Source organism: Salvelinus fontinalis, chromosome 15, assembly GCF_029448725.1.
Source record: "Salvelinus fontinalis isolate EN_2023a chromosome 15, ASM2944872v1, whole genome shotgun sequence".
NCBI classification, from domain to species: domain Eukaryota; kingdom Metazoa; phylum Chordata; class Actinopteri; order Salmoniformes; family Salmonidae; genus Salvelinus; species Salvelinus fontinalis.
The window spans coordinates 25,868,252-25,880,169 of NC_074679.1; the positions used below are offsets into that span (position 1 = coordinate 25,868,252).

Genomic DNA, 11,918 nt, shown 5'->3' on the forward strand with positions numbered 1-11,918 from the left:
AGTGATAGAAATGATCAGATACATATGAGGATGATTATTTCCCTTTTTTTGTTTAATTTCTAATACAAAATGAATACATGATCAATAAACATGAACGGTTTCAGTTGAAGTGTAATAACGGAATAAAATCCTAAATACCCAAATAAAATCCTAAATATAGTCTACTAGTCTGGCCCAAAATTCCTAGTGGTAATAACGTTTTCTGAAGTTATACTTTCTTCACTTTTCTCATCTTCATGTGAGGATGGAAAGTCTGACCAACTCAAATCTAAACTCACACAACGCCTCCCAGTGGATGAACTGTGAATGGCAAGAGGAATAGATCAGCAATAGGCCTATGCATCCTCTCAAAAATGTATATATACATTTGCCATTAGCTTATATTATATTAAAGTATTATTTTTTCATTTATATATGACTATCTCAATAATATATTGGCTAACAATCCACGTGTTTTTATTTTAAGGGGATCTACATAGTTAATTCTGTAAATCATGACACTTTTTTGTACATTTTATTAAAAAGAGACAATGAAAATAAAGAGGGAAGCATATTTGACAAAGAATGTACTTTTTACAGGAAACGACTGGTTGGCCCCTGTCCTCTATAAAATATTTATATGGAAATTCGGCTCTGGAATGCATTTTTTTCCTATGTGTAGCCTTCGCCTTGGAAATTACTCTCAGCGTCATGAGGTAAGAAGATAAGCTCGTCCCTTTTTCCTTCTGCGATCTGATTGGAGGAGATGTTGTCTCAGGAATGTCATGAAACTATTGAAATAGCCCTTATGTCCACAGTGTTAGTAGAATAGTTTGAGCATCAGAATAAAGAAAGAACAAACTTGAAAATTAGTTTTCAGCGAACATAAGATTAGTAAAACTATTCAACGAAGGGAATAAACTTGGAGATTTGAAGAAGAAATAACGGAACAACGAAACTGTGAAAATCCAGGGCTTTCCTCAACTGATCCGTCTGTGATTTATTTATTTTATTCAGGTTAGTAAATTCTAATAATAATATTTTCTTTAAATAACATGTAGCTTTTTAAAATATATTTATTACGTTTTCATAATGGGACTGTAATCTTGAGAAGTGTGTAAATAACAATACCTATTTAACTGTTTTTCTACTTTCTAGTTGAAACAGATTCCTGAGGTTTTAAGATGAAGCTGACAGGAGTATTTCTCCTTTTGGTGCTTTGGAATTGTGAGGGCAGCCGGGTGGCAGGTGAGTTTTTGGAAACTTGGGGAAACATTATAAAAATGTTGACAATATGCTTTTTAAAATCAACAATGAAATTATTCCATTAAATGTTCCTGCAATGTTTTATCTGTGAACGTGAAGTTGCCAAGAGAGACTCATTACAGTTTCTCCCTTCACAGAGAGTGGAGATGATAACGGTGTATACGACCTATTCGAGCTTGTGAAAGTGAACAAGAGGCACCAAGGAGTTACCTTGGTAAAAGGCGCAGATCCCTACAGCCCAGCCTATAAGGTCTTGAACGCAGACCTGATCCCCCCGGTTCCCGAGATCTCCTTCAGGGACCTCATTGATTCAGTACAAGCTGAAAGAGGATTCCTTCTCCTCGTCAACTTCAAGCAGTACAAGAAAACCAGGGGTAGTATTTTGACTGTGGAGAAGAAAGACGGATCAGGACCGATATTCGAAATTATTTCTAATGGCAAGGCGCAAACTCTGGATGTGGTATACTCTACCGGGAACAAGCAACAGGTAGTGTCCATAGAAGATGCAGATCTAGCGACAGGACATTGGAAGAATATCACGCTGTTCATTCAGGAAGATCGTGCCCAGCTGTTCGTAGGATGTGAAGAGATCAATATATCCGAAATAGACGTCCCCATCCAAAAGGTCCTGACGCATGAGGTTGCGGACATTGCCCGTCTGAGAATTGGAAAAGGAGCTGTGAAAGACAGATTTATGGTAAATATGACGTGATTCATGTGTTCATAAATACATTGCAAATAATGTTGTAATTATGTTTAAAAATAAATGCTTCTGAAGTTTATAGCCTAGTCTGAGTAGCCCCAACCTCGTGGATCGCGCACTGCGCAACGTTTGGCGTCCAGAGATGTGATATTATTTGACATACACATTTAGATATTATGATCCCTAAAGAAATGTATTGAAAAGTTGTAAACGTGTGAATATGGAATAGCTCTAAATGGAATGTGTATTTGTGCAGGGAGTGCTTCAGAACGTGCGCTTCGTTTTTGGAACCACTTTGGAGGCAATCATGCGCAATAAGGGATGCCAAAGCTGTAAGTGTGATTTACAAAATTATAAATGTTATTTTTGCATTTAAATGTTGGAATTACTGTATAAGTTGATGTTATTCATTGCTTGTTAGTTGTAAAAATCTAAATGCATTTCATTACCAAATAGAATTACTAGCTGTTTGGGGTTTTAGGCTGGGTTTCTGTACAGCACTTCGAGATATTAGCTGATGTACGAAGGGCTATATAAAATAAACTTGATTGATTGATTGATAGTACCGGAATTCTATATGGCCATTAATAAAGTCTCTTCAGGTGGATGTTATTATGCTGTTCATGGAAATTACTGTCTGTCCTCCTCCAGCTGCAACATTGACTGATGTCATGACCCTGGACAACCCAGTCAATGGGTCTAGCCCAGCAATAAGGACTGATTACACTGGCCACAAAAGCAAAGGTGAGACCAGACTTCACTCTGCAGGGACAAGGCCATTTGCTCCTACTGGTCTGTGCTCATGTGAAGGAGGGAGGTGACTAACTGATTGCTTTTCTCCTCTTTAGAAATTCAGCAGGTCTGTGGCGTTTCCTGTGAGGATATCACCAGTATGTTCAAGGAGCTCAAGGGACTCGGTGTGGTTGTTAAGCAGCTGTCAAACGAGCTCAACAGAGTGGTAAGCACAGAAAGCAGCTGGGTCTGTGCACTGTCATCCTTCCTCCCTCCCTCTCAAGTCTATCTGTTCCCAGTTAAAACCTCTCCACTGCACAGCCACTTGCCCTTGGAATGGCAGGCCCTGACAGATCATAATGGCTGTCATATGAATATACAAATATGTTTGGCTGTCATTGAATTTGTATTTGCTTTAGTTAAATCAAGCTATGTCCTAATCACAATGTTGATTGGTCATTTATTTATACTGGAACCTTGGCTATGTAAAAGTTTCCATCCTATTGTCTAAACACATGTCCCTTTCTCTCCCTCCCCTCTTCTGTGTTCAGAATAAGGAGAGCACTCTGCTCATGAACCAGATGAACATCCACAGTGGGGTCTGTCTTCACAACGGCATCGTGCACAAGGACAAAGATGAGTGGACCGTGGACGGCTGCACAGAGTGTACCTGCCAGGTAGGTGTCATCGCACTTGGTGGAATGCAGTTAATCAGTAACCCAGTCAGTAGTAAACTGTGTGAAAACCAGGCAGTAGCTCCTCAACCCCTTCTGTAATGAGGTGTTAATGGGCTCTTGTGTTTAGGCTCTTGTGACTAGGCAGTGTCTGTCTGCTAGTCATCACCTCACCTCTAATGAGATGTTTGAGAGAATAGCAACAAAGCAGTAGGGGGGTTCTGCCATGTCAAACCCCTCTCTCACTTTCTCTCTCACTAAGGGTGTTATTGTAGTTATCTATTTGGCTAGGTATCAAGAATGTGTATTTAATTAGTACATCTGCAGAGACCCTCTGTTCTGCCTTTCCCACTGTCACCGTCCTTCCCTCCAGACCCCCAGCACATTGCTTGTCCTGAACCCTAGAGCAGGTGCACAAATCTAGGACGGTAGCACAGCGGGGATCCCCCTGCCCCAGCCAAACATCATCCCAATGTTCCCAAACATAGCAATTAGTCCTGGCAAAGCAGCAACCACTTTTGCGCAATGCAAAGTTAATGGTCCAGATTATTTTACCGGCCGTCCTTGTTGTAGCCGGACAGCCTGCTCTGGAGACAAACTATTTACTAATTTCAGCAATCCTCTCTATAGAACTCTGCCACTGTGTGTCGCAAAATCTCTTGTCCCCTGATGCCCTGTGCCAACGCCACCGTGCCCGATGGAGAGTGCTGCCCACGTTGTGGAACCCGTAAGTACTCGTCTACTGTTGAAAACAAGCCTGTAACAGAATTGTAGTACTTTTTTGTGAGGTGGACCTGAACTTTTTTTGACAACCTGCCTATCAGGTGTATTTTAATTTGGAAAAGTCTTCCTTTATCATTTGTCAGTCATTCACATTCCCTGAGTACCCCTTGGAATGCCAGGTCTCAAATCTTCTGGACTAAATTTATTCAAATAGACTGTCCTTTGAAAATCCTTTGCCCCCATGGCTGAGCTCTGCAGTGTTAATAGCTCTCCCATTGTCTCTCCCCCCTAGCGAGTGACTATGCTGAGGATGGCTGGTCCCCCTGGTCCGAATGGACTCATTGTTCCGTGTCTTGTGGACGGGGAATCCAGCAGCGAGGTCGATCATGCGACCGCATCAACAGCAATTGCGAGGGCACCTCTGTGCAGACCCGCGACTGCTACCCTCAGGAATGTGACAAGCGCTGTGAGTAAACCTACCATTTCTACTCAACAGTATCTCTCAGTACCATACATCTCATGTGTACTGTAATAGCACATTAACTAATAATTATGTGTATGTCCTTTACAGTCAGGCAGGATGGTGGCTGGAGCCACTGGTCTCCCTGGTCCTCCTGCTCTGTGACCTGTGGTGAAGGAGTCATCACCCGCATTCGCCTTTGCAACTCCCCAACTCCCCAGATGGGAGGCAGAGACTGCCAAGGACAGGGCAGAGAGACCGAGGTCTGCCAGAAATCACCTTGTCCAAGTAAGTAGAAGAGCAGCATCTAAACACAAGTGCCTATCTATCTGTCTGGAGATACAGCTGTAACTCATCTCTCTCTCGCTGTACCTTAGTTGACGGAGTCTGGGGACCCTGGTCTTTATGGGACACCTGCTCTGTCACCTGTGGAGGTGGATTCCAGACTCGCCAGCGTCTTTGTAACAACCCCACCCCCAAATACGGAGGAAAGGAATGTCAGGGTGACGGCAAAACATCCCAGCTGTGTGGAAAAGAGGACTGCCCTATTGGTACGAATTTTATTAATAGATTATGGCATTTGTTATTTTTACCTAAAAGTGTACAAATCCATTTTTGTTCAGTATTTTAAAATCAATATGCTTCTTTATATAGATGGCTGTCTGTCCAACCCCTGCTTTGCTGGCGCTAAGTGTACCAGCTTTGATGATGGTTCCTGGAAGTGTGGCGCATGCCCAGTGGGCTACACCGGAGACGGCATCAACTGCAAGGACATCGATGAGTGCAAGGAGGTCCGTGACGCATGCTTCACACTCAACGGAGTCCACCGCTGTGAGAATACTGAGCCTGGTTACAACTGCCTTGCCTGCCCCCCTCGCTACTCAGGACAACAGCCCTTCGGGAGAGGAGTGGAGCAGGCCACAGCCAAGAAACAGGTGAGACAAACTCTGGCTATTGCAACAAAATACACAAATGTGAGGATTTCTATTTATTCTAATGCTAGGAGGTCAGCAGCACATCTTAACCCTTTAGTACGTGTCTCTCCCTTCCCCCTAGGTGTGCACACCCCGTAACCCCTGCCAAGACGGCAGCCATGATTGCAACAAGAATGCCAACTGTATCTACCTGGGTCAGTTCAGCGACACTATGTTCCGCTGTGAGTGCAAACCTGGTTACGCTGGCAATGGCCACATCTGTGGAGATGACACTGACCTGGATGGATGGCCCAACAAAGACCTCCTGTGTGTGGAGAACGCCACCTACCACTGCAAGAAGGTAGGAAGGATCACACCCCCAGCACTGAACAAAGTATATCCCTTGCTTCTCCACTGTGTTATTGTGGTTATGACTCTCTAACCAACCATGATCCTTTTTTTTTCAGGACAACTGTCCAAACCTTCCCAACTCTGGACAGGAGGATCACGACAATGATGGGCTTGGTGACGCTTGCGATCACGATGATGACAACGATGGGATCCCTGATGATAGGGTGAGAGATCAAAACAGGACTTGGTTATCCACAAAGAAACCAAACACAGCAATCAGTAGTCCTTTCTCTTATGGGTTAGAGAAATTGGAGGAGTCAGGGGGAAAGCGAGTAGCATATGAACAATGTAGTAATGGTGTACATTTTTTCAAATTATTAGGACAACTGCCCAATGGTCTACAACCCCGCTCAGTATGATGTGGACAGAGATGACATTGGTGATCGATGTGATAACTGTGTGCATGAGAGCAACCCCGACCAAGTCGACACAGACAACAACGGAGAGGGGGATGCCTGTGCTATTGACATTGACGGTGATGGTAAGAGATCATCACTCCTCCAACATCAGACAATGAAATCTCTCAGTCCTTAAAAGTTGTCATAGATTGATATAAATGTGTGTTCACTTCGCAGGCATTCTAAATGAGAGGGACAACTGCCCATACGTCTACAATGTGGACCAGAGAGACACTGACGGGGATGGAGTGGGAGACCACTGTGACAATTGCCCTCTTGAAAACAACCCAGACCAGGTAACTGCAGCTTTCATCTTCTACTACATAAGAACCCAATCTTATCAAGTATCTTGGAGGGAATTAGAACTATCATAGAGCCCCGCCTCTTAGGACAGTAGCCATAGATTGCACCTGTGCTCAGCTTTAATGAAAGACAGGAATGTGAAATTGTGAAAGCTGGGAGAAGAATGAGTGCAATTCTCCCCCTCTCCTTATTCATTCCCCCCTTCTGAATAGATATGAATGTGTATGTGTGTGTGTGTGTGTGTAGTCTTGCCAAGGTGCAAGGAAACAGTATTCTTGTTGGAAGGGAAATTACTAGCATATCTGAAGACAAGGGGGCACAAGGATGAGGGATAGAATAGCACCTCTCATATTGAGGGAGATGACTTAAGTTGAGAGTGGTGAAATACATTCATTATGTCTGAGTGCATTGAAGTAGAGCCACATTTATCTCATACAGTGTGAAATAATGTGTTTTTGTGAAGACTAAATTAATTGTGTTGTCCTCCAGATTGACTCTGACTCAGACCGTGTGGGAGACAAGTGCGACAACAACCAGGACATTGATGAGGACGGTCATCAGAACAACTTGGACAACTGTCCCTATATCCCCAACGCCAACCAGGCCGACCACGACAAAGACGGCAAGGGTGACGCCTGTGACCACGATGATGACAACGACGGTATCCCTGACGACAAGGACAACTGTAGGCTGGCCTTTAACCCTGACCAGCTGGACTCTGATGGTGAGTCACTCTCTTCGGTAGCTCTATCAAACATTGGCGCCATTCAACTGACCTATTGAATAATTCATCTAGAAAGACAAAGTACTCTCTACAGAAATGCAGAGTCACAGAGATTACTATAGGGTTGGTTAGCTTGTTGTCTCCATGAAGAAATGTCTAAGTGCTTTTCTCTGCCTCCTCCTCTCAGGTGATGGTCGTGGAGATGTTTGCAAAGATGACTTTGACCAAGACAACATTCTTGATATCTACGATGTGTGCCCTGAGAACTTTGCTATCAGTGAGACGGACTTCCGCAGGTTCCAGATGGTACCGCTGGACCCCAAGGGAACCTCCCAGATCGACCCCAACTGGGTGGTCCGCCACCAGGGCAAAGAACTGGTGCAGACCGTCAACTGTGACCCTGGCATCGCTGTTGGTACGTGCTGTAACACATATATAACACCTTAGGAACTAAAGAGAACAACTACAAAACTACCATTCGTAGATTATGGGTCCATTGAGAAAAGTCCTAACCAACTTCTTTGTTGTCTATAGGGTTCGATGAGTTCAACGCAGTGGACTTCAGTGGAACGTTCTTTATCAACACAGACAGGGACGATGACTATGCTGGATTTGTGTTTGGGTACCAGTCCAGCTCCAGGTTCTACGTGGTAATGTGGAAGCAGATCACACAGACTTACTGGTCCCACACGCCGACCAGAGCTCAGGGCTACTCCGGAGTGTCCATCAAAGTGGTCAACTCCACCACAGGACCTGGGGAGCATCTGAGGAATGCCCTCTGGCACACCGGTGACACTGCTGGACAGGTACGGTCAGCTTCAGTCCACATTACAAGCCCAAAGCACATAAGAGCAGTGCGAGAGAAAACCACTGGGTAGGAAACAATTCTCATGTCTTTTTGTTATTCCTCCTCATAGGTGCGTACTCTGTGGCACGACCCCAAGAACATCGGCTGGAAAGACTACACCGCCTACAGATGGCACCTGATCCACAGGCCCAAGTCTGGACTCATCAGGTGAGCTCAGATTAGCTTTAGCTTTGAACTCTTTAGCTCCTCTGCCTTTACTGAAGCCACATAAACTCCTGCTTTCATGTGCTAATGATCTCATGTCATCTTCCTTCCTTTCAGAGTTGTGATGTATGAAGGCAAGAGAATCATGGCCGATTCCGGAAATATCTACGACAAGACTTATGCTGGTGGAAGACTAGGCATGTATGTCTTCTCTCAGGAGATGACATACTTCTCAGACCTCAAATATGAATGCAGAGGTAAGATGCTTTCAGGAATGTTTTGTCAAACAAAAAAAATGACTTGCTCATGCCCTTTGACTCAAAATATGTACAGGGTTTTAACTGATTCTTAACTTCTCTTTTTCCTCCAGATTCTTAATCGGACTAGAGAGAGGCTCTTAGAAGAATGTATTTACCTGCTCAAATATAAATGTAACATATGACCTGGGACCATATCAATATTACTCTTTACTTTGCGACAAGCACATTGGTGGAATGGAGAGCAAGTGTGTGGGATTGAGGCAGAATGGACACAGGCTAACTGCCTGCCCTATGATGACTAGACCCCTGCACTAACAGCAGGTTGAGCATAACTTTGCTCAGTGAAGAAATCAGATAGATTTCTCTGCACTTCTGAATTAGTTGCTATCCCTCTCTGGATGGAGGTCTAAAGGGAAGAGTATTTTCATTATTTCCGAGCATTACTTCAGCTCTGCTGTGGACTCAAAAGGACTTGACTTGTTTCCAAATGAAGAAACCAGTAGGATATTTACTCCAGATGGGCCACAGATGCCCCTTAAAGGAACTATTGAGGGACCGTGGACGGTATGGATTGGCAGTTACTATCAATGAGAGTGAATGTTTGTCTGCGTGTATGTTACCCATGAAGGGCTTTGTGATAAAGACACTTAAGCCAATTGTAGTCAAGGCATTAGCCATTTCAAATTTGGTAACTAAGTGGCTTCTAGTAGACTCTTGCAGTTCAGCTCAGTATGAAGTATGTCTTCAGGGTTTGACCAGGCTTGCTAAGTGGTTTCTCAGGAAAGAACTCTAGATGATATATGGAAGGAGCACAGAAGCAGGACTAGCACCCAAAGCCAATATAGACTACTAGCGAACAACACAACTGCTATTTCGCCAGGATTCCAGGATGTCTTTTCTTTTTATCTTAGCTCAGACATTAGTGGAGAGGGACAAAAAACACATGGGCCAGTCTACCCTGCCTTGAGAGGACTATTGCTACCAAGGTTGTACATAAGTTATTATTTATTTTATTTGCTACCAGTTGAGAGTATTGACACATGATCCTAGAGTTAGGATATCTCTCATCTTTATTCATCTCTGTCTTGTTGTCATTAAAACCCGTTCTAAATAACTGGAATCTTGAAACAGGGTATAAATCCCTCTAAAAAAGTCCTCTCATAGCAGGGTGCAGTATTAACTCTCACACCAACCTTCCAAAATAGACTAATTAGGTGTCATTTAAATCCCATTGTTCTTCTGCACAGTATGTCTGACTTGTGGGCTTGAGAATGTGTGTATATTTCTGATGGGGAAAACAAAGGAAAACCTTTATGTACAAATATTACCTCATTATTTTTTTGATTGAAACCAACAAAACATGAGAGTACCCTTTTAGCACCAGAGTATACATTGGTTGGCTTCTTTTTTTGTGTGTCACTGTAGTACAATCATTTTTTATGATGTATATAAAATGTTTTTGTAGCAGAAAATTCCCCTAACGTTTTAAAAACGTTTTCTGAAATATGTTGTGCTTTATGTATGTCCTGTGCATTTGTAATGGATAAATTATTGTTATGTTTGTCTGTTCTATGATAAGAGGTTATTTAATGTGTAGATATATGCTATTTAAATAATTTATCAAGAAACGTGACCCGTGTTCCTGATTGTATAAACTTGTTTGCACACTGACATGAGGATGTCTTTGGATAGTGTTTTGTTTAGTATTTTTTACTTTACTATTAGTGATGCTTGTCTATAAACATTTTTACCATAGTTTTACCTCCCAAATGCTGTTTATACTTCTACCAGTTACTTTGTAATGTCAACCGAACAATAAATACATCAGAAAAAATATATTATCATTGTTTTTGTCCTTTGCTTGCTTATGGATTTATTCTCAGCTTTGATATGCACAGTACTATGAAGCATTACACATAAATAGGTCATGTTCTGTAAACTCTGATGGAATCTATCACTTGAGTCTGGGGAGTCCTCGAAGAAAGGGAGTATCCTTGAGAAGTCAACAGCAAGGAAATTTAGGATGAACTAAAGTCCACATTCAATAGGACTTTCACACTACAATATCCCCTTGAAAACACGATCCCACACCTAAGGAGACAAGGAATTTAGCAACAAAGCCTTCAAAATGATTAGTTTATGGAAAAAACTCAAGTCTACCACCTTATACTATAACAAATGTAGAGCTATTACACAATATAACCCACAGCAATGTGTCTAGTTTTCTTGGAATTTCCCAGTGAATAAAACCTAAAATAGCTTACAGTCACACCTATCTGAGGCATTCCACAGACCTACAGCCTTTGCTCTTTGGCTTTTGTAGAGGTGCTAAGAGACAGTGAGCTTGTACACTGAGTGGACAAGGAAGGAACACCTTCCCTTTTCCCCCCAGAACAGCATCAATTCGTCAGGGCATGGACTCTACAAAAAGTGCTGCAAGCATTCCACAGGGATGCTGGCCCACTCCAAAGGCAGGATGTCCTTTGAGTGGTGGACCATTCTTGATACACACGGGAAACTGTTGAGCATGAAAAATCCAGCAGCGTTGCAGGTCTTGACACAAACCGGTGTACCTGGCACCTACAACCATACCCTGTTCAAATGCACTTATATATTTTGTCTTGCCCATTCACTTTCTGAATGAACACAATCCATGTCTCAAGGCTTATTATTATTTATTTTTTACCTGTCTCTTCCCCTTCATCTATACTGATTGAAGTGGATTTAACAGGTGATATCAATAAGGGATCATAGCTTTCACCTGGATTCACCTGGTCAGTCTATGTGATCCTCATGTGTTGTACACTCAGTGTATATTGTGTACAAATATAATTAAAGAGTGTTGATTCAGTCATTTTACATAGCACATCTCTGGCAGTCAAAGGCAACACTGCAAATGCGTAACAAATCCAAGTCCAGACAGCCCCTGCTTGCTACTGCTCTCTTTACCTCAGAGTTTACCTCAGTGTTATGGAATGAGTTAGCAGATCATACCTAGAGGATGGCATTGGCTACTCAAATCACTCTGATTAAACCATACTATTCTGTCAATACCTGCAATTATGATTTGATAGATTGCGACATCGGTTTCCCTTCAGAGACATACACTGACTAAGTGAATTGGTGTTAAACTGCTTTTGTGAAATAATAATAATTAGATGGGTGCTTACATTTGTCCAATTTCACACATGTACAATGTGTATTATATTTGTGTGAATAGGAAATGTCCTATTTGAATATCCCACTCCCACTGAGACACTCTCCGAGAATGGGGTCACGGCCAGGGATCAGCCATTATTGGCGGCGACCCTGGAGCAATTAGCGTTAGGTGCCTTGCTCAAGGTCACAGACAGATTATT

General features: G+C 42.7%; 1 protein-coding gene across 1 annotated transcript; it reads left to right on the plus strand.

Moving 5' to 3' along the window:
• The first annotated feature begins 778 nt into the window (after positions 1–778).
• On the plus strand, positions 779–10,397 carry LOC129811632 (thrombospondin-1-like). Its single transcript, XM_055863089.1, has 22 exons — positions 779–996; positions 1,138–1,227; positions 1,383–1,942; positions 2,205–2,280; positions 2,600–2,692; positions 2,797–2,906; positions 3,232–3,357; positions 3,985–4,081; positions 4,370–4,543; positions 4,649–4,825; positions 4,915–5,088; positions 5,192–5,472; positions 5,594–5,812; positions 5,919–6,026; positions 6,184–6,343; positions 6,438–6,556; positions 7,053–7,287; positions 7,475–7,702; positions 7,822–8,093; positions 8,205–8,302; positions 8,417–8,556; positions 8,670–10,397. Exons 2-22 carry the CDS (start codon positions 1,164–1,166, stop codon positions 8,675–8,677), a joined length of 3,519 nt encoding a protein of 1,172 aa, XP_055719064.1. The 5' UTR covers positions 779–996; positions 1,138–1,163; the 3' UTR covers positions 8,678–10,397.
• The last annotated feature ends 1,521 nt before the right edge of the window (positions 10,398–11,918 follow it).

Bases quoted from the DNA above. Each gene is read 5' to 3' on its own strand.
- LOC129811632 (XM_055863089.1), top strand. From the start codon at position 1,164: ATGAAGCTGACAGGAGTATTTCTCCTTTTGGTGCTTTGGAATTGTGAG. The intron at 7,288-7,474 runs GTGAGTCACTCT...TCCTCCTCTCAG, and splicing joins TGACCAGCTGGACTCTGATG to GTGATGGTCGTGGAGATGTT. The intron at 8,303-8,416 runs GTGAGCTCAGAT...CCTTCCTTTCAG, and splicing joins CCCAAGTCTGGACTCATCAG to AGTTGTGATGTATGAAGGCA.